General features: G+C 43.0%; 1 protein-coding gene across 1 annotated transcript in view; it reads right to left on the reverse strand.

Annotated features, from left to right (window-relative positions):
• Positions 1 to 1,436: 1,436 nt before the first annotated feature.
• The window catches only part of LOC120940931 (neural retina-specific leucine zipper protein-like), a 43,753-nt gene continuing 17,653 nt past the window's right edge, over positions 1,437 to 27,536 (reverse strand). Inside the window, exons 2-3 of the mRNA XM_040354086.1 lie at positions 20,464 to 20,883; positions 1,437 to 2,558 (exon numbers count right to left, since the gene is read on the reverse strand). Of these exons, the coding sequence (XP_040210020.1) occupies positions 2,181 to 2,558; positions 20,464 to 20,883 (798 nt within the window). The 3' untranslated portion in view covers positions 1,437 to 2,180. The remainder of the gene's footprint in view (positions 2,559 to 20,463; positions 20,884 to 27,536) is intronic.

Consider the following 27,536-nt stretch of genomic DNA (forward strand, 5'->3'; position numbering starts at 1 on the left):
GACACCGGGTGGGGACAGAAGAAGAAGAGGAGCGGGGCTGCTCTGAGCAAAACCATTGAATAGAGCAGATAAGTATAGGCATATTTGTTATTTAAAAAAAAAAAAACAATTGAATGTTAACAACCACTTTAAATGTGGTGGCTGCATTCGTCTTCTTTTTTTGGGGCTTATAACCCCTTATTTTTACCAAGTGATCTGGCCAGTAACACACTTCCTGTCAGTCTGTCTATCTAGAGCAGGGGTCTCCAAACTGCGGCCCGAGGGCCAGATGTGGCCCTTTTCTAGCCTTTATGCGGCCCTTGGGGCACTATCTCTCCCACTGATATGGGGCACTATTCCTTCTACTAATATCAATGATGGGGTACTATTCCTTCTACTGATAGGGGCCCTACTCCTCCTCCTGACCACCAACCCTGAGGCCACATTAATTCTCACTGGTGCTGGGTTCAGGACATTTTCTGCCCCCTGCCGCTGGCCACAATCCGGCCCTCCTAAAGTCTGAAGGACAATAAAGTGGCCCTTTGTTTGAAAAGTTTGGAGACCCCTGTTCTAGAGGGTAGTGTTATATGCCCTAGAAGATTTGGATGGACTTGACTAGCAAATATACGCTGAACTCCAGCTTACACTTTATAAGCAGTTACAGCAATAGTTTTTTTTTTCTTTTAGGATAAAGTGCATAAAAGCTGACCATTGTAAGCCCCCTGCCAGTGGTATATCTTTGGTCATAATCCTGTAACTTTTGTTGGACAGCTTGGGGAAAAAAAGAAAACGAATACAAAGACCACATGTTAGAATTGGTATGCTGCAATATAATACATGTTAGTTTTTGGGTTAAATATCACTTTAACTGAAGCTAATTAACCACAGAACCTCTTGTAGCTTAGATTCGCCAGTAATTAAAGATATGATTTGGCAATCTGGGTTGCATGGCAGTGAAATCAACTTTGTAAGTAGTAGGTAAGTATTACATTTTTTGCCCCTTATGCAGGAATGGACTGGCCATTGGGACTACATGGAGTTTCCCGTTGGGCCGATGGCTCAGTGGGCCGACTTCAGTGACAGCGGACTGCCGCCCCCCCTCTGCTCCTCTGTCTATCCCTTCCCGCAGCGCTCACCTCCTCTCCCTCCCCGCAGCGCTCACCTGGGGGGAACAAAGAAGCAGGGGGAGGACCAGAGGAGCAGGGGGATGGCAGAGGAGCATGGGGGAAGGGACAGACAGCTGACTCAACAGCTATGGCCTGGGAGTTTTCCCTTCTGCCTAATCTTGTCCCATAAGGGGGAGCACCAAACTGATTCTTTGCCCCGGGTGAAATAATGTCTAGCTTCCCCACTGGTACTGCCTATAAGAGTACCAGTACCAGCCGTTCTACTCTAATAAAGTAGAACGGCTAGTGGCTAGTGTAGGGGGAGAGGGGGCTTGGGTGGCTGGGGGGGGGGTGCGGGAGTTGTCCGGCCGCCATGGGGGAGACCTGTCAAAGTGGGCCAGGGCTGTCCCAGTCCAGCCCTGCCCTTATGTCTATACAGGCTTTTAAAGAATCCACTGTGCCAATGGGATATGTTTCTGTTTTGCTTGTTGCCCTATTGAGAGCTGAACTGTAGATGTGTTCATCTAAAGAAGCTGCATCTAAGGAATGCTTCCCATTGATCATCAACAAGGCCATTTTTTTAACATCTCATAAGTTTTCCAACATGCCGCCAAGCAAAATTTGAAATAATTTTGGGTACAACAGATGCTTCAAGAGCTTTTACATGCAGTAAGGATCAAGGAAGGCAATAAATACCATACAGTCTTGGATATATAGATAGAGTTGGGTTTTGAAGAGGAAGGTTCTCTAGAGATTGAATAAAATGGTTAGTGAAGGTCAAGATCTTGATAAATCCTTGCTCTGGTACAGAGAACACACAGAGCACGGCTGGCATAGGAAATGTTATTAACATATTGGTTAAATGAAATATTGGGGGGATAATAAACTATTGAAAGGTACATGTATATCAAGTCTTAAAACAATGATGTGTTTGTTCTGTTATGAAATATAATGGAGGGGCAGTGAATCTTTTCAGGGCCTCCATGATGCACATTAGGGGCTTTTGATAATAGGAATCAGATTTTCAGGGGTAGATCAGTCTCCTGAATGAGAGTAACACCTTCAGAGTTGGGTTTCAGTCTTTTCATTGGAGAATCACAGGAAGAGCTCAGCTCCAGACCCCGTGTCTCCCCCTGTACCCAGCACATCCGCCCCAGTGCCCCCTCCCGTAGCATTCAGCAGTTTCTCATATCTAGCTCTCCAGCCATCCCTCTCTCGGGTCATCCGAACCACTTCCTGTTGAAGTTGCTGTAGCTGGCGAGAGAGCTGACACTTCTCGGTCTCCAGGACATGGCGCTGCTGTACCCGCTTGTACCGACAGGACTGGGCATACCCTCTGTTTTTCAAAGTGCGTCTGCGTTGTTTTAGCCGCAAAGCCTCTTCTTTACTGAAACCACGGAGCTGGCGATTTAATTCCCGCACTGACATTCCAACCAGTTGTTCATCAGAGAAACGTTCAGATAACGGCGACAGCTGTAATATAAGACAAGAGAGATGTTGAGCACCTAGAAAACAGCATCATTCTTTGAAGTTTTTTGGGTTACCATAAACTGGCAAATTATGTAATGGTGCCATACATGAGGTAGGTCTAAAATGACTTGTAGGAGGAGTTTTCATACTGCACTGGCTGTCCTATCAGGATTGTAAGAAATATAAAGATACTGCGCAGGTCTAATAAATGGGATAGTAGTGACACTATAAAAAATGTGTAAAAATAATAAAAATAAATAAATAAAAGAAAATAAAAAAAAAAGGCTGCTGCAACTTATGTGTAAGATACACACACAAATACAATATATAAGGGAAAAGCTGCGCTGCAAATTCAATCAACATAAAACATCAATTATGTTTCAAATACACAAAAATCCCAGTGCAAAAAATTGAAAAAAGGATTAGTGCAAGAAAAGTCCATATAGGATGTGTCACAGAGGATTGCAGAAAGTGACAGGAAGTTCTCCGAATGGGTGAAGCAGGATATCCAGTTAAAAATCTTGTGAATCAGATGATAAATCCACCACAACTTATGTATCAGCTGCTTACCAGAACAAGAATAAATTCAAGCATGTAAGACATGGATCTATAAGGGTCCTGGATAGGCTGCCACTCTCTCTCCTGTATCACCAGTCCTCTATGTTAAACCGTCTCTCTCCACAGATACAACCCAGAGGAGAAAAACACTCGCATGGTGTGATAACGTTTTAAAATATTTAATGCATAAAAAGTAATACACTCACATGTAACCAGTATAAAAAGTGCGATCGGTAATATTGTAGCCGGCCGGCTCTGCTGTCTGCTCGTCCTTCCGGGTAGACAGCGTGGATCGTGGTGACGTCAGCACGTCGCTCCTCCCTACGCCGTTTCGTCACAAGAATGACTTCTTCCAGGGGATACCCCTGTGACACATCCTATATGGACTTTTCTTGCACTAATCCTTTTTTTCAATTTTTTGCACTGGGATTTTTGTGTATTTGAAACATAATTGATGTTTTATGTTGATTGAATTTGCAGCGCAGCTTTTCCCTTATATATGTCCTATCAGGATGCAGGACCCCTGACCCTTTTTCTGGACAGTGCTGATTGGCCCTGTGCTGATCACATGCACTCTCCAAAGAAAGAAAAAAAAAACTCTATAAACACACACACCAAACTGAACATGTGCAGCCTGGCTCTATTTACTCTGTCTTATGCGGACATGTTTTGGGGGCAATGCAAGAAGGGGAGGATCTGTGCATACAGGTTCAAACAGCCTTTTTACCCAATGTAGAGGATTAACCCTGTAGGTTCCACAGTGAGTATAACAAGCATACTTTACTGCATTTTCGGACCGATTTTACTGTTGTGGGTTTAGTAACACTTTAATGTTTATTGAACATACACAATAGAGATTATAAATGAATGCTACAATTTATCTGTAGTTTATTTAAATTAGCTATTCAGACTGAAAAAGCCATGTCGTTAACAACCAATGAGTCATCAACTGTCAGCGGGGTTCCAACTGCAGGCAACGAAAAATTAAGAAAAAAATGGCGTGGGGTTGCTCTCCCCAATCCATACCAGGCTGATGGATTTTAAAGAGAAATGCATCCCCAAAATCCATGCCAGACCCTTATCCAAGCTTGCAGCCCATCAGGTCAGGAAATGGGGGGGATGATCGAGTGCCCCCCTCCTGAACCAAACCAAGGCCACATGCCTTCAACATAGGTGGGTTGCTTTTCAGCATGTTGATGGGGACAAGTACCTCTTCCCCACAACCCTGGCTGGTGGTTGTGGGGGTCTACAGGTGGGGGACTTATTGGAATCTGGAAACCCGCAAACAAAAAAAAAGCTCCGCTCCCAGCGAAGGCTCCCCACCCATGTCTAAAGTGGTTCTATAACCTCATCTTTTTTCAAATATTTCATGTCCATGCGGTAAAAACAGCTCTATTCCTTGTTTGTTTTTGCCCCAAATTATCTTTTTTATGTTTTTGCAATAACGATTGTAGTCTCTTCCTCCTTTACTTACTGCTTCTGGTCCCTGGAAGCACAGCTGAGGGTCAGGGGGGATCAAGATGCTTCCTTTAGTATACCATTCCCTCCCCAATGTGCCTTCTATAGCTGTGCCCAAACAGACATGCTCCCAGATGCCATACTCATTCCATACTCATTCCCAGTGGTGGTTAGTACTCCATTTTTTGGGAAAACAAACCACCGGCCACTGGGCAAACAAACCAAATGCCACCCCACCCCCCACAGTCCCAGTACTACTCACTCCCTGGACACGGCTGCTCTGAGTCTGAAACCCGGGCTGATACCGGCTCCATACACTGTTAATTCCTCGGGTATCCCGTCCCAGCTCTGGGCTCGCTATGGGCTCCCTCATAAGACTGGCAGTGGAGCCTCTCACCCCCTGGGTTCCTGCCCATGATACTGCAGGCTAAGACCCTCTGGATGTCCTACTCTGCTCACTCTGGGGGGTCCCTGCCCGCTCCGCACACAGAGATCCCTCCCGCCAGACCCGAGGCTCAGAGAAAGGATGGTCCGGGAAAAGAATGGAATATAAGGCTGCTGAGATCTCTGCTCAGTGCCACCTGCTTCCCCCTGCGTCTCCCTTTAATTTGGTCTTACGACCCACATCCTGATTGGCCGGGAGGAGAAACAGGAATAAAATTGCGAATATTAATTCTCTATTGTCCCACAACTGGGTGGGTTTAGGGAGCAGTGCCCTGTGCCCCAAACCCACCCATTTTGTAAGCCAATTAGAGCCTCAGTCATGTGCTTAAAAAAAAACCAATTGAAGTACATGTGTCCAGCACCCTGCATGTAGATTAGGGGCCGGACGCATGGATTAGGGGGCCTTTGCCCCTAATGGACAGGCCGCTACTGCTCATTCCTAAGCTCCACCATTACTCACATCAGAGGATTCTGTTCAGGCCTCTAATACCTTGTACAACCACCGCAGGATCTGCAGAAAAAGGTCAGGGGAGACAGGGCAGCTACAGCAATTCCTCCCATGTCCTGTACCACCTTGCCTGGGGACTTCGTCCATGCAAAGGGCCCTTTAGATCAGCAGGAGACTACTTAAGCTCTGGAGTATTTTACTCCCATGCCCCATCTTCCTGCACCCCCCCCCCCCCCACACACACACACACTAACATTTATATGGGCACTAACTACACCCATGGCATCACTAAAGGAGGGTCTACTCTAAAAGCGGAGCTAACAACAACTACAGTAATTACAACTTTCATACTATATTGGTAATAGAGTCATCTAGTTGCAGGCAAGCCTGCCGACGCGGTCTCTATGTTGGGCTGGACACTAGTCATTGCGAGCCAGTCTAAAGTAAAAATCACCTTTTCATTTCTAAACTGAGAGAACGACACGTAGCCGCTTTGTTATGTAAACCATAGCACAGGCAGGCTGGCCTATTTTAAACTGATTTTTGCCACATACATAAGGTATTTTTGTATAGATTCACAGAACAAAATGTCATATTTGTGTATCTTAGATTTTATGAAACGTGTACTTATCCTTTATAGATTTCAATTCATGTTTGACTATAAAGTACGTATTCTATAAATATTTTTAGTATTGTCGTGATATTGCACAATTTAGCAAGCCAGAGGTTTGGCAGAATAACATGATGATTCATACTCAGCGGTTTGGTTTCTTTGTGGAATTGACACAGTTTTATTATCAGTGACAGAAATGAGAAATTACCAGTGTGATTTGTTGGTTGTGGTTTCCAAGCTACTATATGCATGATTTAGGACCACTATCACAAAAATATTGTACTCTGGTAAATTAATTCAGCTTCCTCAAGTAATGAAAGACTTCAGTATATGAATTCCTATTTATTTGACACGCCTATATATCTATATGTTTTTCCTCTACATGCAAACCAAGCTGTCCAGTAAAAATGATAGTCACAGGGCTGGACAAACTATAAAGCCTCGTACACACGGCCGAGGAACTCGACGTGCCAAACACATCGAGTTCCTCGGCCAGTTCAGCCCTGAAGCCGCCGAGGAGCTCGGCGGGACGAGAGCTCCCATAGAACAACGAGGAAATAGAGAACATGTTCTCTATTTCCTCGCCGAGCTCCTCGTCGGCTTCCTCGGCCGAAAGTGTACACACGACCAGTTTCCTCGGCAGAATTCAGCCAGAAACTCGGTCGGAAGCTGAATTCTGCCGAGGAAACTGGTCGTGTGTACGGGGCCTGACACTTCAAGGGGTACTTGAGCAGTTTTTTAAAAGGAGATTTAAGTAGGTTCCTGCTGTGGTCAGTCAAATACTGTGTGAGGAGGAATCTATGGATGCAAACAGCCCAGTGCCCCCTCAGCAGCCGGCTTACTAAGGAGGCACCTGGAGAAGAGGAGGAGCAGAGAGTGCCGGCGGGGGCTCCAGAAAGGATTTAAGAAACTGCTTTGTTCAATGCCAGGTAATATAACATATTTTTTATTTCACTGTAAAAAGAAAAATCCACTTTAAAGCGGAGTTCCAGCCTTTTTGTGTTTATTAAAAGTCAGCAGCTACAAAAAGTGTAGCTGCTGACATTTAATAAACAGACACTTACCTGCTCTACGGTCCAGCGATGCGGCTGTCCGGAAGGTCGCTCCTCTTCCCCCCCTCTCCGCCGGCGCCTCCATTCACATTGTGGGCACCCGGCCATGATAGCTTTCGGCTTCACGGCTGGGCACTCACTGCGCATGCGCAAGTCGTGCTGCGCTGTATGAGTGGACAGGCGATCCCAGCATTTTAGCTTTGTGAATTGAACCTATAATGTCTTTTAACAAACAGAACTATAGGTATAAATATATAGGTTTTAACAGTCAGCCTTGAGCCTTTGTCACCTGCTGATTGTTACTGAACAATGCAACTCAGTTCATGCTGTAGTGCACACCTAGCCCAATCACGAGTGCTAAAATAGACTGCTGGAAATTCTGCCTTCCCCTAATCAACAGTTTCTATTGGATGTCCATCTATGTGCACTAGACACAGGATCACACCTGTGTTTTGGACTGTAAAGGAATTCTGTTTATCTACCTGTCCTGAACATCTTCAATAATTCTACTATTGTCTACTGTCTGCTTAGGCAACCTGCCTGCAGACTTCACTCCTGCTCATTGTATCGCTTCTACATTAGTCCTGTCAATTAGTAAACTGGTAACACAGTAGGTCCATCAAACTCTGAGGCCTCGTACACACGACGGTTTTCCTCAACAGAATCCATCAGGAAACTTGGTGGCAGAGCTTTTTTGCCGAGGAAAACGGCCGTGTGTATGTTTTTCATCGAGAAAACTGTTGTGGAACTCGACGAGAAAAAAAGAGAACAAGTTCTCTTTTTTCTCGACGTGAGTCTCAATTTCCTCGTCGTGTTCCTCGTCTGACTGGTTTTCAACGAGAAACACGTTCGTGTGTATGCTAAGAAACCCGCGCATGCTCAGAATAAAGTATGAGACAGAAGCGCACCTTCGGTAAAAGTAGCGTTTGTAATGGAGATAGCACATTCGTCACGCTGTAACAGACTGAAAAGTGCAAATCGTCTCTTACCAAACTTTTACTAACACGCAGTAACATGAGATTAGCAAAAGCAGCCCCAAGGGTTGTGCCAGTGGAATCGAACTTCCCCTGCCGTTGTATGTGTTATACGTCACCGCGTTTGAGAATGAGGAGGTTTGGTCTTGACAGTGTGTACGCAAAGAAAGCTTGTCAAGTTTCTTGACAAGCCTAAAACAAGGAACTCGTCGAGGAAAACGATGTTTCATTTACGACAAGTTCCTCAGTCGTGTGTATGAGGCTTCAGATGTAGGGGCACCAAGCTTAGATGGCAAACATGCTGAGATCCCATTTTTCTTCACCAACAGATTTGGAAGCCTTTATACATCTGCTCTACATTTGAAGACTTCTCTATTTTTTTATTATAAACGGGATTATCAGAAGCAGAAAACAACAATGATGTTCATATGCATATGTGATAAATAAATACATAAAAAAAAATTTTTTCATTTTCTATGAAAGATCATCCTAATTATGTCTAGCTTAAAAGCCCAACTCGGTTAACATTTGAAATGCAACCGTAGTATGCATACAAAAGAGCTTTTCACCCAGACACTGCTGTAGTTCTTCAAGCCATCCCAACCACTTTTGAAAAGAAGGTAAGGACAGGACTGCCTCCCCAGATTGGTACATTTCAAAATAAGTTTGATTTCTACAAAAGGTTCAAATAAAATAACTGTCCAAGGCGCTATGAACGAACATTGGTTAGAGAGTGCTGCCAGCACAGTTTTAAAATGTTGTACATCACCATCACTCCTACTCTACCAGCTGGAAATGCATATTGTTGTGGGGACCCAGAAGACTATAGGCTCATGGCTGTTTATCACACAGAACTCATTCAAAGACAAATTGTGCACTTTCCAATCATTACCAAAGTTAAAGTGCTTTATATTTGTTTGATTCATTTAATTTGTTGCCTTAAATCGCTCATTTAACTACTTCCATACTGGGCCTATACTGGCACTTCTCTCCTTCATGTAAAAATCATAATTTTTTTGCTAGAAAATTACTCAGAACTCCCAAACATTATATATATTTTTTTAGCAGACACCATAGGGAATAAAGTGGTGGTCATTGCAACTTTTTATCTTGCACGGTATTTGCTCAATCATTTTTCAAATGCCTTTTCTTTGGAAAAAAAAAAACGGTTTCATGAATTAAAAAATAACAAAACAGTAAAGTTAGCCCAATTTTTTTGTATAATGTGAAAGATGATGTTACGCCAAGTAAATAGATGGAATGGCGCCAAACTTCGGTACTTAAAAATCTCCATAGGCAATGCTTTAATTTTTTTACAGGTTACCAGTTTAGAGTTACAGAGGAGGTCTAGTGCTAGAATTATTGCTCTCGCTCTAACGCATGTGTGGTTTGAACAGCGTTTACATATGTCGGCGGGACTTTCGTGTGCTTTCGCTTCTGAGCGTGAGCTACCGGGGACAGAGGCGTTTATATTTTTTTTTTTTACTTAATTTTTTTTTTTTTTACACCTTTTTTTACTTTTTTTTATCACTTTTATTCATATTACAAGGAATGTAAACATCCCTTGTAATAGGAATAGTGTGTGAAAGGTCCTCTTTATGGAGAGATGCGGGGTCAATAAGACCGGAAATCTCTATCCTCCCCATCTGGCGGCTGCCGATTCGTTCTCCGGGCCTCCGAAGCACATCCTCCCCCTCCTGCCGCCTGCCTATAAGAACGATCAAGCAGTTGAACCGCCGCTATGATTGTTCTTATCGTGCACAGAATCGTCGCCTGAAAAGACGGATATCTGAATGGTGCCTGTAGCTGCAGGCATCATTCGGATATCCCCACACAAAGTACAGGACGTCATATGACGTCCTACGGTAGGGAAGTGGTTAAACAAAATGCATTTTAGGTAATAATATAATGCTGGTCATAAGTGTTCATATAACATTTTTTCCCAAATTTGTGAAAGTTGAAGTATTTTACTGACAAAAGTACCACTGATAATTTAAGGAGATTTCCCCAACATGCTGGTAAATCAGTGCTCTGATAAAGTGAAACCCAAGTCTAGAAATGCTGAATGTTGGTATTGAGGTTAACTTATACACAACACAAGTGTCATAAGCATTGCCCAAATTTGTCACCTGCCATACAAAAATTGGCCATTGCATTGGTAACCTTATCTCATTTTCAAATACAAGGATTTAATATTGTGCAAGAATCCCAAATTGATTCTCGAATTAGTACAAATATTTATGTTCAGAGGATCCCCAGAGATATAGCAATCTACAGTATGTAAACAGTAAGGAGAATGTGTGAACTGATCTGCTCATAACCCAATGCAGAAATTTGTGACATGTCATAGAAAGTTAATCACTAGGGTTGTCCAGATACCGATACTAGTATCGGTATCGGGACCGATACCGAGTATTTGCGGGAGTACTCGTACTCGCGCAAATGCTCCCGATACCTAAATAGAATACTTTTTTTGTATTTATCAACATGTTCTATGAAAATTCTTTGAGTTTTTTACTACTGCGTGACAAGCAAATAAAACATTTTTATTCATTTTTACTCATTTTTATTCTTTTATAATGTCTTGAGTTAGAGTTCTTCATAATTCTAAAGAAAATATCCTTAGTCTGTATTGTGGTTTGAAAACTGTCACATGACATTTAAAAAAAGTATCGGTATTCGGTATCGGCGACTACATGAAAAAAAGTATCGGTACTTGTACTCGGTCCTAAAAAAGTGGTATCGGGACAACCCTATTAATCACCATTTCAAAGTGTTTTGCTAAATGTAAATCTATCAATGGATGGAATCTACCAATGATTAGTGTTGTGATCTCATCCAATCTCACATCCACCTTAATAATTAATGTGGGGTGTTACAATCATCTAAGAGCAGCTTTAAGTGTAAAAAATGTTTTTAATGCTTTGAATAGAGTAGTTGGTTAACACCCCTTCCAGATTTTAAATGCAGCTTGTGTCCCAGCTAAGGAGATTCAATTTCTCTATTATAAATAAAAGTGAGGTCAAATGCAAGTTTGAATTGTCTCACTCCCTTCTTTAGAATATACAGATGCTTTGGCATTAAATTTATTTTAACCACTTTAAGAATTGTTCTTATTTTTTTGCACACATGTTAAATTATGCCATTTTTGGTAGAGAATTAAAGAGAACCCCACAATTATATATTTTATGAGGCCCTTTGAAATAAAATATTGGCATTTGCAGGTTATTTTTTAATTCTTTATTTAAGGGTATGCAACAGAATAGAATAGTATGATGTGACATCACATTTTTAGTGACATCAACAATAATAAAAGGCTGTATGTACACAATCAAAAATAGATTGCAGCCAAAGACAAATTGATGTATCTATTTCCTCCACGTCAATTGTAGTAACCAAAATCTTAAAGTAGAAAGTCCTATATAAAAATATACCAGGTTGTGGCAGTAAACCTGTGAGGGAACATGATGAACAGGTACATGCCGAAAAGATAATGCAGCCTACAGGCGTGTTAACGCCAGAAGGTAGGAGTTAAGTGTTTTTTTCTACATAATGAAGGACACCTATCCCAAGCTTCTGGGCAGCCGTACCTTGCGGATAGAGTATAAAGTAGGGTTGTCCCGATACCGATACTAGTACCTGTACTCGCGCAAATGCTCCTGATGCTTCACCCAATACTTTTCTTCTTTTTTTTTAGGGTAGAGTGGCAGGAGAGGGTGGGAGGAGTCAGTGGCTGGGGCAGGCGGGCGGAGTCTGGCTGGAGAGGGCGGACAGTCTGTGGATGGAAAGTGCAGGCGGACTTGGCTAGAGAGGGGGTGGGCAGAGTCTGTGGAAGTAAAATTGTGCGGGCACAGTCAGTGGACGGTATGCGGGCGGAGAGCGAGTCCTCACCTGCAGTGGTAAGCTGGAAGGGGTGTAGGGCAGCCGGATCAGGATCAGTGACCGGTGAACGTCCCTACGCCCATCTTGGTACACCCTGCACTCGGTTGCAGTAAGCAGCAGCAGACATCTTGTTACACCCAGCCCGAGATATATGGGCTGGGAATAACAAGATGTCTGCCGCTGCTTACTGCAGCCGAGTGCAGGTGTACCAAGATGGGCATTGCAAGTTTTTTTTTAAATAAATCTTGTCATTTTTTGCAACATTTCAGTGCCAGCCATCTGTCAGTGCCCACACGTGCCATCTATCAGTGCCCACAAGTGCCACCTATCAGTGAAATCAGTGCCATCTATCAGTGCCCATAAGTGCCACCTATCAGGTGACACTGGTAGATGGCACTGATAGGTGGCACTTGTGGGCAATGATAGATGGCACGGATTGCACTGTTAGGTGGCACTGGTAGATGGCACTGATTTCACTAACAGTGCAATCAGTGGCATCGGTGCCCACAAGTGGCACCTATCAGTGCCATCTATCATTGCCCACAAGTGCTACCTATCAGTGCAATCAGTGCCATCTACCAGTGCAATCAGTGCCCACAAGTGCCATCTATCAGTGCCCATAAGTGCCACCTATTAGTGCCCATCAGTGCTGCCTATCAGTGCCAGCCACCTTTTAGTGCCACCTATCAGTCCCCATCTGTCAGACTGTCACATGACGCTGAAAAAGAAGTATCGGTAATCGGTATCGGCGAGTACTTGGAAAAAAGTATCGGTACTTGTACTCTGTCTTATAAAAGTGGTATCGGGACAACCCTAGTATAAAGGATATAAAGGAGAGTTAAAGGATGAAAAAGTAATATACTTGTAGCACCCTCTTCCTAAAACAGGGTTACAGGTAAATTTAGCTATGCTGGGTGGTAGCTAGCCTGGCTAATTTGTGTGTTTTTTTTTTTATCAAATCCTAATCCTGTTTCAGCTGTGGCTTCTCCCTTTTGTCAGTAGGTGGCACTGTTGCCTTTGGCATTAGTATGATGAGCTACAGCGAATTCAGGTTATTTATAACCATACTTTTTCTCAGCCAATCAGACTGGCCACTATGCATGCTGAGAAAGGATATTTATTTGGAGAGAGTCAGGTGATCTTTAGTCTTCTCCACCCAGGTGGTTTTCTGGGTGGGTGGGTGGGTGTGTGAGAAACAACTCCTGGCTACTAGGCCTGAAGCCTGAGGCCTATCCAGGAGTCTTCCTGGCTGCTAGATCTGTTTAAAGCCTATCCAGGTGTTCAAGATCCTGCAGAGGAGAGCCTGCTCAATACCTGGAAACAATGCCAAGAGGGATGGAGTTCTAGAGAAGTACCCAAGGTGACTCTTCATGGACCGGGTGGCTGGGAGAGCTTCAATAGAGAACTCATCCAAAGGAAAATGCGTATTATGTTGTGAGTAAAGTTCATTTACCATAGGAGACAGCCTATCCCACAAAGTACAGATGTGCTGGGTCAGCTTAAAGGCTGTTTTTCGTGTACTGCTGTCTGCCTTATCTCACCTTTTTGTCTAAGGAGTCTGCCTGTCTGCTGATCGTTAATATTTTTGACTAAGGGTGTCCTGTGCCCCATCCCCTCTCTCCCAAATTTATCCTGTTGTGAGAAATAAACTTCTCTTTGTTTAAGCATAAAAGTGACTGGCGCCCATCTTTCTATCTTATTCATAACCTGCACCCTGAGAAGAAATGTCATCCCTCCCTGTCCCTGGGGGTCACCACCAGGCCCCCGGAAATGTGAGGTAGGCGCTACATATTCTCTAAACGCAGGCTTCAGCAGCTAGTTGTTCAAGCCCATTACTCATTAGAGTCCACTAGCATCGGATCTTAATAAGCTATCTTAAATGGCCCTCCCAAATGCATTGGATTGTCATTTTAATTACATACAGTAAATGTGCTTGGACTCTTAAATATTGGTGTAGTGTTTTTTTCTCCAGTGTACCTTGGCTTCTTATGTATCTTGGATACTCCAACAGTGAGATCCCCCGGTCATAGTGCTAGACTCATGTTCCTGCCCATCTGGGAGTTTTAGGTGTTCTTTGCCACCTTTGCATGTTCCAACTCCTTCTGTTGCAATCACCATAATATAAAATAAAAGGTGAGTCAGGGGGTGTGGGACCCCCTGATAATGGTTACAGTTAGATGTGAAGAGCCAGAAGCTCCAGCACAGAGATCTGTGTCCGGGTTTCAGTTCGCCTGAAACCGGACACATTATTCAGACTAGACTGTGGCTCCCCACTCTCCAGGGGCCTGTGCAGCCTCCCTGTCACACCTGGGGAGGGGTGGTGAGCACAATACTAATCTCCTTGGGGCACCCAAAGGTGTCCCATATATTTTACTATTCTATATGTATACTGTATTCAATTCTATAATGTATACTACAAAAATATTACTGTGCATCAATAAAGTGTTCGGGTTTGGTGGCAACCCTAGATGTGTGGCATTTATTAACAGTACAAGAAGCTCTTTAGGCTCTGTTCACATCTAGGTGTTTTTGGGTGTTTTTTTGCTGTAAGCCTCAGCTCTAAAAAGGCCCAACAAGACAAATCCCATTTATTTCAATGGCCCCTGTTCACAACTGAGCATTTTGTCATCTGAAACAAAACGCCTGAAACTCAAAAAAGTGCAGGAGCCTCTTTTTTAGGCAGATTATAGGCGTTTTCTGCTTTTTACATTGGTGGTCTTTTGACCTGTACAAAATCGTGACAAAATCGTGGTAAACATCGCGCAACCTTCTGCCTGAAAACAAAACGCCTAGGTGTGAACAGAGCCTTAACGTGGAACTAAACCCTCTTATCCTTTTCTGCCATCTAAGCCTCTGTTTAATCTGCAACTGCCATGGTGCTTCACTTGTGATCAGTTATGACACCATCCATTTGATGGTTTGACCGTTTGGTTGAGGACACAAGCAAATATGACAGTTAGTATTCCCAGCATGCCAGGAATATAACTAATTTTGAAATTGTTAAATTGATGGGTTTAGTTTCACTTTAAAGCTAGCCATACATGTTTGTATTTCTCTTGTTTGGCCCTGTGGAATGAACTAAAATCGCTCAATTCCCCAATCCATACTAAACAGCATGGGTGGAGAAATCTCCCTTGTTGGCTATTGTATTTTAACAGCCACAGCACCCACAGCACCCACAGCTGTCTGAATACCCGAACAGTGAATGCAACAGTTTTCCGGCCAGCTCCTTTGATTTTTCAATTATGTCCTTCTAGGTAGTGCCATTAGGGCCATCCACATCTCGAATTGTGCCTGATTCTGCAGACAAAATTCAAGCCATGTGTGTCCAGCCTGATCACCTGTATGGCCCCGTACACACGGCCGAGGAACTCGACGTGCCAAACACATCGAGTTCCTCGGCCAGTTCAGCCCTGAAGCTGCCGAGGAGCTCGGCGGGCTGAGAGCTCCCATAGAACAACGAGGAAATAGAGAAAACATGTTCTCTATTTCCTCGCCGAGGTCCTCGTCGGCTTCCTCGGCCGAAAGTGTACACACGGCCGGGTTTCTCGGCAGAATTCAGCCAGAAACTCGGTCGGAAGCTGAATTCTGCCGAGGAAACTGGTCGTGTGTACGGGGCCTATGGCTAGGTTCACACTGCTGCAAATTTAAAATCTATTTTATCGTGACTTCGCGGCTGCGTTTTTTCCGCAAATTTTCCACGATTCATGGCCTCGATTTCAGGGAATGCCAGTCTATAGAGCTGAATTCGCATCGCGCACGGATCAAACTCTCAAACTCGCACAGGACCCTTTTTTCCCACAGCTTATATTCGCAACGCATTGATGTGAACGCCACATAATGTTAAACTATGTAATTTAAATGACTTGCGAATTTGAGAAATCGCAACGGCTTAAATTCACAATAGAATTTGCAGCAGTGTGAGCCTAGCCTTACAGAGACATGAGAGAGCTGCTTGTGTATGGCTGGCTGCGGTAAAATCATATTTTTTTAAATAATATTAAGATCATAAATGCAAATTTCTGGTCCATATACACATTTTCTGTGACATTAGAATGATCTTTTTCCAGATGAATGTTATTTGTATCAGCCGCTGTTTCACTTCTGTTTAACATCATCTGCCTATCTCTATTCTGTCTCAGTCTTATTATTAGCAGATTAAGTGATCCGGCTTTATGGATATAACTGTACTCACAAGTCTCATACAGTGGCAACAAGCAGTGTCACATGCATACGTCCTTACTTGGTACCAGAGGCGGCTCTAGGCTTTGTGAGGCCTTAGGCAAAACTTGACATGGGGCCCCACTCACGCCCATTATGGGAAAAATAATTCAAGAGCCTCTTCCCGACAACCCTGGCCGGTGGTTATGGGGGTCTTCGGACATGGGGCTTATCGGAATCTGGAAGCCTCCTTTAACAAGGCGGTCCCCAGATCCTGCTCTTTAATAACTAAGGGGCGGGGGCCACCCGGTGATGTCACCTGGTGAACCCACCCCGTTGTGACATCATTGACTGAGGGCATGCTGGGTCATTGACATCACAAGGGGTGGTGTCACCGATATTAACTGGTTGTTAGGGACGCTGGCGGCCCCGCTCCTGAGTCAGGGCTCTTAACGCTGCCTGAGCACAGCAGTGTTAAGGTCTCCTGTTCCTCAAAACTGGGGTAATGCATTGGGTAAGTTAGGCAGCCGCGGGGCCCCTGTGAGTTTGAGGCCTTAGACGACCGCCTAATTAAAGAGCCACCACTGCTTGGTACATAACTACACCTGAGTGATAACCAGCAGCAATGTCTTACACATCAAAGGCAACACAAACAAGACTTGAGTCCCTTAAAGTGGAACTTCACCCTAGAATCTCTCAATGAACATTAAGCAGCCATACAAGACACACACTTATTAAAAGCATAGCACCAAGTTTGACTTCTGTCTGCACTTGTCCAGCAATCAGCTGGACAGTGAGGCCGCGTACACATGATAGGATCGCCAGAGGAGAACGGTCTGAAGGACCGTTTTCATCAGTCCAAACCCATCGTGTGTAGGCCCCATAGGTTATTTAACCTTCGGTCAAAAAAATGAGAACTTGCTTTAAAATTGAACCGATGGACGCCTAACCGATAGGTCAAAACCGATCGTTAGTATGCAAAAGCATCGGTTAAAAACCCACGCATGCTCAGAATCAAGTTGACGCATGCTTGGAAGCATTAAACTTCGTTTTTTTCAGCACGTCGTCGTGTTTTACGTCACCGCGTTCTGACACGATCGTTTTTTTTAACCAATGGTGTGTAGGCGTGACGAACCATCAGTCAGGTTCATCGGTTAACCAATGACAACGGTCCTTCGAACCGTTCTCATCGGATGGACTGATCGTGTGTACGCGGCCTGACACCCTGCAACCTATGGTGTCACTCAGCCGCCCCCCCCCCCCCTCAAACTTTATACAACTTTACAACTTCAGTAGCACAAGCATGGATGGACTGGCCATTGGGACTACAGGGAGTTTCCCGGTGGGCCGATGGCTCAGTGGGCCGGCTTCAGTGACAGCGGACTGCTGCCCCCCCTCTGCTCCTCTGTCTATCCCTTCCCGCAGCGCTCACCTCCTCTCCCTCCCCGCAGCGCTCACCTGGGGGGAACAAAGAAGCAGGGGGAGGACCAGAGGAGCAGGGGGATGGCAGAGGAGCATGGGGGAAGGGACAGACAGCTGACTCAACAGCTATGGCCTGGCAGTTTTCCCTTCTGCCTAATCTTGTCCCATACGGGGGAGCACCAAACTGATTCTTTGCCCCGGGTGAAATAATGTCTAGCTTCCCCACTGGTACTGCCTATAAGAGTACCAGTACCAGCCGTTTTACTCTAATAAAGTAGAACGGCTAGTGGCTAGTGTAGGGGGAGAGGGGGCTTGGGTGGCTGGGGGGGGGGGGGGAGTTGTCCGGCCGCCATGGGGGAGACCTGTCAAAGTGGGCCAGTCTGGATGAAGTCCAGGGCCAAATTTCTGTCCCAGTCCAGCCCTGAGCACAAGAAGTAGATAGCATGGGGGGGTGACACCATAGGTTGCATGTTGTCACTGAAAAATGGCCAGCAATTTACAGACAGAGTTCCACCCTAAAAACAAACTTTTTATGAACAGCTTGCCTTTAATGTAAAAAAAAAAACTCTTACATTTTTTTTTTTTTTTTACTCACTTCTATATGGCTGTTACTAGGCAGATTTCGTAATCTGCCTAGTTCCTAGTCCGCGGTGGTAAAACTTCCTGTCCTAACAGGAGTCTCTGGGCATTACTGTGCCTAAAAATCCCAGCATGCACCTCTCTCGGAAAATCCAGGAGGAAACATGAACTGGGCTTCATAATGCCCACAGCTATGATGAAAACGGCCACAAGATCCCTGAGATGATATTAGGTAAGTTTTTGCAACTGTATATGTACCAATCGTGCTTTATTAATATGTTTTAATGAATATTCATAATAATATAATTGAGATTGCAAAACATTTTTTACCCCGCTTTAAGGTACATGTGTTTTATGGCTGTTTATTGTTCTAATTCTAGAGTGATCTTATTACTATATTGACAGCAACAGTCAGGGCCATCTTTAAGGCAGGGCAAAAGGGGCAGTCATTGTTGTGGGACCCAAAGCAGCTGCCCCTTGAGTCCGCATGCCTGAAAATAGCTGACAAGTGGATTTGGGAGGGCCCAAGAAAATGTTTGCCCAGGGTCCAATCCATATTAAAGACGGCCCTGGTAACAGTATACAGTAGGCTAACAAGGTGTAAGTGTTAACATGCGTTTTGGCCTAAACAGTAGTGTTGAGCAGAATATGCCATATTCGATTTCGCGATATATCTCGAATATATATTCGAATATTCGAGATATATTCGCTAAATTCGAATATTCGTGATATTTTATCGAAATTAAATGATTGCGATTTTTCGCTATTGCGAATGCGAAAATAATTGCGATTTTTTGATAACTGCGGTAGGAGCACTCTGATTGGCTCAGAATATTCGTGATATTTTATCGAAATATCGCAACATGCGAATGCGATATTTATTGCGCAATTTCGAGAAATGCTGGAGGAGCGCTCTGATTGGCTCAGAATATTCGTGATATTTTATCGAAATATCGCAACATGCGAATGCGATATTTATTGCGCAATTTCGACAAATGCTGTAGGAGCACTCTGATTGGCTCAGAATATTCGTGATATTTTACAATACAAAATAATTGCGAATATTCGGCAAATGCGGAAGGAGCACTCTGATTGGCTCAGAATATTCGTGATATTTTACAATACAAAATAATTGCGAATATTCGGCAAATGCGGAAGGAGCACTCTGATTGGCTCAGAATATTCTTGATATTTTACAATACAAAATAATTGCGAATATTCGGCAAATGCGGAAGGAGCACTCTGATTGGCTCAGAATATTCTTGATATTTTACAATACAAAATAATTGCGAATATTCGGCAAATGCGGAAGGAGCACTCTGATTGGCTCAGAATATTCTTGATATTTTACAATACAAAATAATTGCGAATATTCGGCAAATGCGGAAGGAGCACTCTGATTGGCTCAGAATATTCTTGATATTTTACAATACAAAATAAAAAGTGTTTTGCATTGGTGGTGATTCTTTACTCTATCCATCTGTCACAGCCATTTGTCAATCAAACACCTTGAAGATTGAACACGTTCATGCTGCATGCTTTGGACTTTTTTTCACTTCACATATCAAAGACATTTTTATGAAAGATTATTTTTCTATTATTGGGACTATATTTCTTTATATATTTGTTTCACTGTGTATTTCACAAGTTATTTGCGCTTGCTTATTTTATAATTTGCCCACATGTCTTGTCACTAGACATATTTTTTATTCTTGTAGAGCGACTCCATTTTCTGTCTTGTATTAATTTATGTTGTATAACATTTTTGAGTTGCTGCTGTATTCTCCCCTTTTTTAAGGTATGCGCAATTTTTTCCTTCTTACAAAAAATAATAATATCAAACATACAAATATTCATAACATACACATACACAAAGCCCCCCCCTTTTGCATCAGAGACAATCAGAGTTCTCCTACCACAGTTATCGAAAATTCGCAATCATTTTCGCATTCGCAATAGCGAAAAATCGCAATTTTTTTTTTTCAATTTGGCAACATAAAAGGATCGCCTCAGCTTAGCTACTCGGCCCAGGGTCTCTAATCATACCAGCAATGCTTTTAGACGTCGATAGGATGTGATCTGTTTTAAAAATCAAATTGAAAAAATGCGAATATTCGGAATTGCGAATATTCACCGCGAAATTCGAAATATAGCGCGATTTCTCGAATATGCTATATTCGAGTCGAATATTCGCAATGCGAATATTCGTGAGCAACACTACTAAACAGTCATTTGCTCAACGCTATCACAGAGATATATAGATATTCTTTAGAAATGTGACCCCTTAGCTCTTCGTACCACTTTTGTGATTCCTCACCTGATGCTGCTGTCCATTCATATCTTCTGGACTTAGCAAGTAACCATTGTGAGGATGCTGCCCCCCAGTCCTGTATCCTCCCTCCATCCCTTGTAGAGTAGGTGCAGCTCCACCCATCAGCACCTCCACGGCATCTTCTGGGGTTAGCGGTAGTCCCTCCCCACCCATCTGTTGCTGTAAAGCTGCCATCCAATAAAGCTCTTCTAGACTTGGACGTTGTGGTCCTGCCGATTCAGGGGGGTCACTGAAGGTGGGTGAAGGTGGTACTGAGCTGCATGGAGTAGAGCCGAGAGATGGAGGGGGGGCTAGGCGTGTAACCCTAGGCTCAGGTGGCTCCCTTTTTACTTCAAACTTCATTAAGTCAAAGTCATTAAGGTATTCAAGCGCCAAAGGGGTGCTGGGAAGATCTGACAGCGCCATCTGTAGAAAGAAAAAAGCAATATAAAATTAGGAAGAAGGTGTAGGGAATATATTAACATAAAATGCACAGTTTTACAGTGATGTGTACTGACTGATGCCAGCCATGTTCATTTGCAGCTGGGTGGTAAGGGGGAGTTAAAAGCATTGCTCAACTGTAAATGTTTGCCACCCCCTGGCTGCCTGTGTAAACAAATACTTACCTTCATGTAAATTAGAAAGCATTATGTTATTTAATTTTTTTTTAAAGCTTACAATGCTGTTGGTTAAAATATTGTTTAAAAAAAATTCTAATAAATAAATGCAGGAGTTGTTTCATGCTGGATTGTTGCACCTATCTGGAAGAACGACACAAAGAACACCACGGGGCATCTTTATAAAGCAGTGTATCTGACATTCACCAAACACTCACTGCGGCTGAATCTTCCAGAGGCATGACAGTGATTGATTCATAACCATTGGTTGTGTTTAGTGAACGTCACATTCACTGCTTTATAACAATGCCCCCAATATTTCAGTGAAAATACACATACCTCTTGTTTTTAGACAATATGGGGTAGATTTACTAAAACTGATGCAGCTGTGCATAGTAACCAACCAGCTTATAGATTTCATTGTCAAAGCTTAACCACTTCCATACCGGGCACTTACGCACCTTCCTGCCCAAGCCAATTTTCAGCTTTCAGCACTGTCGCACTTTGAATGATAATTGCGCGGTCGTGCTACACTGTACCCAAACAATTTTTTTATCATTTTGTTCCCACAAATAGAGCTTTCTTTTGGTGGTATTTGATCACCTCTGCGGTTTTTATTTTTCGCGCTATAAACAAAAGAAGAGTGACAATTTTTAAAAAAAAACACAATTTTTTACTTTTTTATTTAATAAAAATCACAATTTTTTTAAAAAAAACTTTTTTTTTTCCTCAGTTTAGGCCGATACGTATTCTTCTACATATTTTTGGTAAAAAAATGATCATATATTGATTGGTTTGCGCAAAAGTTAGAGCGTTTACAAAATAGGTGATAGATTTATGGCATTTTTATTTTATTATTTTTTTTACTAGTATTTGCGATTTTTTTACTGTCACCGTGAAATTGCGGCGAACACATCGGACACTTTTGACACGTTTTTGGCGCCATTCACATTTATACAGCGATTAATGCAATAAATATGCACTAATTACTGTATAAATGTGACTGGCATTCAAGGGGTTAACACTAGGGGTGAGGGAGGGGTTAATATGTATACCTGTATTGTGTTCTAACTGTGGGGGAAGGGGGGTGACTGGGGGAGGTGACCGATCTGTGTCCCTATGTACAAGAGACACAGATCGGTCTCCTCTGTCCCCTGACAGGACGTGGAGCTCTGTGTTTACACACAGAGCTCCACGTCACTGCTCTTTCGTTACCGATCGCTGGTACCTGGCGGACATCGCGACCACCAGGCACGCGCATCGGCATCTCGGGGACGTGCCGGGCGCGCGCTCGCGCGCCCCCCAGTGGCTGGAGGAATCCAGGACGTCATATGACGTCCTGTTGAGTTTTCAGAGTCACCGTGGAGCCGTCATTTGACGATGGCCCGGTACTCTAGTGGTTAAAGTGTTACTAAACCCAGGACCCTCCATTCACTATATTTGGTCTCCCACAGTACTCAGAACATGGAAATGCAATTATTTTAGTAAATATAAACAGCTAAATACCTTTTCTCATCAGCAGTTAGAGCAGTCGTGTGACTCCTATCAGTATCTGGTTGAAGCTTGTAGGAGGAGTTTTCATTCTCCCCTGTTGTCCTATGAGGCTGCAGGACCCCTGACCCTCTGTCTGGACAGTGCTGATTGGCCCTGTGCTGATCACATGCACTCTCCCAAGAAAAGGAAAAAAACTCTCTAGCAATACACACCAAACTGAGCATGTGCAGAGTGCCCCAAGACTCTGTTCTATCAGCAGATAGATTGGGGACAGTGGAAGACAAAGAGGATCAGAGAAGACAGGATCAAACAGCCTTTTTACACAATGCAGAGGATTAATCCCTTAGTTTCCACAGTGAGTATAATAAGCATGCTTTACTGCATATATAGACTGATTTTACCATTGTGGGTTTAGTAAAACTTTAATTGAACAAGCTGAAGTTAGAAACTGATTGGTCACTATGCACAGCTGCACCAGGTTCTGTGTTCACCAGTTTTAGTTAAAGCGGGGGTTCACCCTTAGAGGGCACTTTTCCCCCTTAGATTCCTGCTCGTTATTACTAGGGGAATCGGCTATTTATTTTAAAATATGTGCAGTACTTACCCGTTTACGAGATGCATCCTCTCCGTCGCTTCCGGGTATGGGCTGCGGGAATGGGCGTTTCTTCTTGATTGACAGTCTTCCGAGAGGCTTCCGACGGTCGCATCCATCGCGTCACGATTTTCCGAAAGAAGCCGAACGTCGGTGCGCAGGCGCAGTATAGAGCCGCACCGACGTTCGGCTTCTTTCGGCTACGAGTGACGCGATGGATGCGACCGTCGGAAGCCTCTCGGAAGAATGTCAATCAAGAAGGAACGCCCGCTCCCGAAGACCCATACCCGGAAGCGACGGAAGAAGATGCAGCTCGAAAACGGGTAAGTACTGCACATATTTTAATATAAATAGCCGATTCCCCTAGACCGAACGAGCAGGAAGCTAAGGGGAGATTTTTTTTTTTTTAAATGGGTGAACTCCCGCTTTAATCTCCCCCAATGTGGTTAGCCTTGATTTCTGCTTTAAAGACAGTTCATAAAAAAAAACATTTATACAGGTATGTTATTATGTATATGACACACCGAAACATTTGAAAAAGTACACCAAATAAGTAATAATGCTAAGTTTAATGCAGAAACAAATGCAACCGTTTCACAGCCGCCCTGATCACGCATTATATATACGTGATCCCACACTTCCAGGTAGCCTGTGTGAATGTGTGCCACTGGCTGCTCGCTCACGATGTGATTATGCACAGCAGGTGCCGATCAGTGGGTACCACCCACCAATCATTCGTTAAAGTGGCAGAATGGCAGTCTGCCTATGTCAGTAGGGAAAGCATGGATCCTGTGTTCCTGCAAAGCAGGGACATGAATCCATGCCTTCCACTACTAAAAGCACCTCTCACACAGTACACAAACACTGGCTAGGCACACAGTTAACCCTTTGATGGCCCCTGATGTTAACTCCTTCCCAACCAGTGTCATTAGTACAGTGACAGCGCATATTTTTAGCACTGATGACTGTATTAGTGTCACTGGTTCCCAAAAAAGTGTCAAAAGTGTCAGTTAGTGTCTGATTTTCACCGCAATATCGCAGTCCCACTTTAAGTTGCTGATCGTTGACATTACTAGTAAAAAATAAGTAAATAAATAAAAATTCCATAAATATATCCCATAGTTTGTAGAAGCTTTAACTTTTCACAAACCAATCAATATACGCTTAATGGGATTTTTTTTTTACCAAAAATATGCAGTAGAATACACAATGGCCTAAATTTTAGAAGAAATTCCATTATTTATTAAATATGTTTTATAGCAGAAAGTAAAAATGTATGCTTATTGGGATTTTTTTTATTAAAAATTTGTAGCAGAATACATAATGGCCTAAATTCATGAAGAAATTTGATGTTTCACATTTTTTTATTGGATATGTTTTATAGCAGAAAGTAAAAAAAAATATTAAATGATCAAATACCACCAAAATAAAGCTCTGTTTGTGGGAAAAAGGACATCAGTTTTACTTGGGTACAATGTTACCCAACCACGCAATTGTCAGTTAACCACTTAAGACCCGGACCAATATGCAGGTAAAGGACCAGGACCCTTTTTGCGATTCGGCACTGCGTCGCTTTAACTGACAATTGCGCGGTCGTGCGACGTGGCTCACAAACAAAATTGGCGTCCTTTTTTTCCCACAAATAGAGCTTTCATTTGGTGGTATTTGATCACCTCTGCGGTTTTTATTTTTTGCACTATAAACAAAAATAGAGCGACAATTTTGAAAAAAATTCAATATTTTTTACTTTTTGCTATAATAAATATCCCCCAAAAATATGTAAAAAAAATAGTTTTTTTCCTCAGTTTAGGCCAATACGTATTCTTCTACCTATTTTTGGTAAAAAAAATCGCAATAAGCGTTTATCGATTGGTTTGCGCAAAATTTATAGCGTTTACAGGTACGTGATTGTGCCCAGCCGTGCCATTCTGCCGACGTATATCGGCGTTAGGCGGTCTTTAAGTGGTTAAAGTAACACAGTGATGTATCGCAAAAAAAAAAAAATGGCCTGGTCATGAAAGGGGGTAAATCTTCTGGAGCTGAAGTGGTTAAGTAGTTATGGGCCTTGGGCATGTGTGGCTTTTCTGCTGGTAATATCAGCAAAATGACAGTCAGGTCCCACTTTGTGTCTCATAAGGCGCTGCCGTGGTTCCAGTTTAGGTGATGTCTACAGGCTTCACTGATAAATTTGTTATTCCCCTATTTTTACAGCTGCTCTGATTTGAAGTCTCATTATTGGCAAAATTATTTACAAGCATCACAGATAAATACATTGCAATAATAATATTATTACAGTGTATTTCCACTAGTTCTTTAGTGTGCAGATCAAATGAGTTTCCTTCTTTTATACTTTCTCACTTTGAGGCCTGGTTCACACTGGTACGATTTGAGATGCGATTTGAGATGTCAAATCGCATCTCAAATCGGCGGCAATTGTCGGCAATGGCACCGTCCTAATCGGTGCGACGCCGCATATGCGGCGCTGCACCGATTTCAAAAAGTAGTTCCTGTACTGTCTACTTTTTGCGAATTTCGGGCCGCGATTTACATTGACATCTGTGCAGAAACCTGCACAGATGTCTCTGAAATCGCGGCCGAAATCGGGATTGACAAGCGGGAGTGAAATTGTGCGAGTTCAGCTGAAATCCCACGGCTTCACTCCCGCAGCCCAGTGTGAACCTGGGCTTAGTGTTATTATTGCTCTACAGATTTTCGTTTCTGTTTATTTTCTTTTACTTATTTAAATGTAAACTTTTTTTATTTTTGTTTATCTTGATTATTTGTTTTGTAGAAAATAAAAACATAAAAATGTATTTCATTTGTAAATAACCTTACCATGCTTTGTACCCACAAAGGCATTTTATTACCATTTATTACCATTATAAAATAGGCAATAAATGGAATAAATGTGTTTACAATACAATATACTACCGTATATATGTTTTTCAGCACATTTTTTTGTGCTGAAAATGCCCCCTCGGCTTATACTCGAGTCACCTTTTTGCGCCTGATCTCCTGGACTTTGGGGACCCGGTACCGGCTAGCCGAAGGTCCTCTGGACCCCAAACTTGGCACACATGTAGCCCCAGTCTTCCTTACAAGTGTGCAAAGTTTGATATCTGGGGGACCTACGGCCGGGGAGCACCGATTTTTTTAAAGCCGTGCACCCCTTCCATAGACTCCCATGTTAAACTGTCATTTCTCCAGTGACTTTGGAGACCCGGTACTGGCCGGTCGTAGGTCCCCTGGACCCGGAGCTTGGCACACCGAGTCAATACGTTTTGCCATTTCTTTGTGGTAAAATTAGGTGCCTCGGCTTATATTCGGGTCGGCTTATACTCGATTATATACAGTATTTGCTTTTTTAATGGTTAATTTAGAGGGGTGCTGGCAGCAGTACTGCAAGCGGAAGGCATTTTTTTGGCATCTTCCTTTGCCCCCAACTGCTTGCAGACAGCCTATGGGAGTGGATGCAGCTGCACAGACACAGCGGGTATTTGCCAGGTGTGCAAGAGCGTGTGCACAGACCTGGGTTGGTGTGTGCACTCCCCTGTTTGAGGAATTGGAGAGCATAGGCAAAAGGCACAGAGCAAATTGGAACTGCTTCTAAAAAAAAACAAAAAAAACATTGGAATCCATGCATCCGGCGTCCTGTCTGTAGATTAGGGGCCAGCGCATGGATTAGGGGGACGGCACCATGTGCCCCTTGTGACGGACCGCCACTGCTGTCCAGGCCATTTTTCAGTACTGTGATAGTCTGACTGACAATAAGCCTGTCATGCAACGTTGTACCCAAATGAATGAGACAGATATAGCTTATGTTTAGTGGTATTTAACCACTTCAATACCAGCCACTTTTACCCCCCGCCCAGGCCAGTTTTCAGCTTAAATGACAATTGCGCGGTTATGCAACACTGTACCCAAATTAAAATGTTATAATTTTGCTCACACAAATAGATCTTTTTTTTTTGGCGGTATTTATTCACCACTGTGTTTTTTTTTTTAAATAAACAGAAAAAGACTGAAATTTTTGAAAAAAAAGTGTTTTTCTTAATTTCTGTTATAAAAAAATAAAAATAAAAATTGTTCTTCATAAATTTAGCCCAGTATGTATTCTGCTACATTTCGTCCACAAAACGGTATATGGTATAAATTGATCAATCCTGATGTACTGATGGACGGATCTCATTTCTAGAGGCTCTAAAATGTCAGGATAGTAGAAATATCCCCAATATGGCTTTTTGAAAAGTAGACAGTTCAAGGTATTGAGTAAGAGGCATGGCAGGTTTTTTGAAGGTGTCATTTCTTTGTCATACATTTTTGGAAAATGAAGAAAAAAAAAAGTGTTGACAATTTGTGTAGTACAGCGTCATCAT

This window comes from Rana temporaria, chromosome 1 (genome assembly GCF_905171775.1).
Source record: "Rana temporaria chromosome 1, aRanTem1.1, whole genome shotgun sequence".
NCBI lineage: Eukaryota > Metazoa > Chordata > Amphibia > Anura > Ranidae > Rana > Rana temporaria.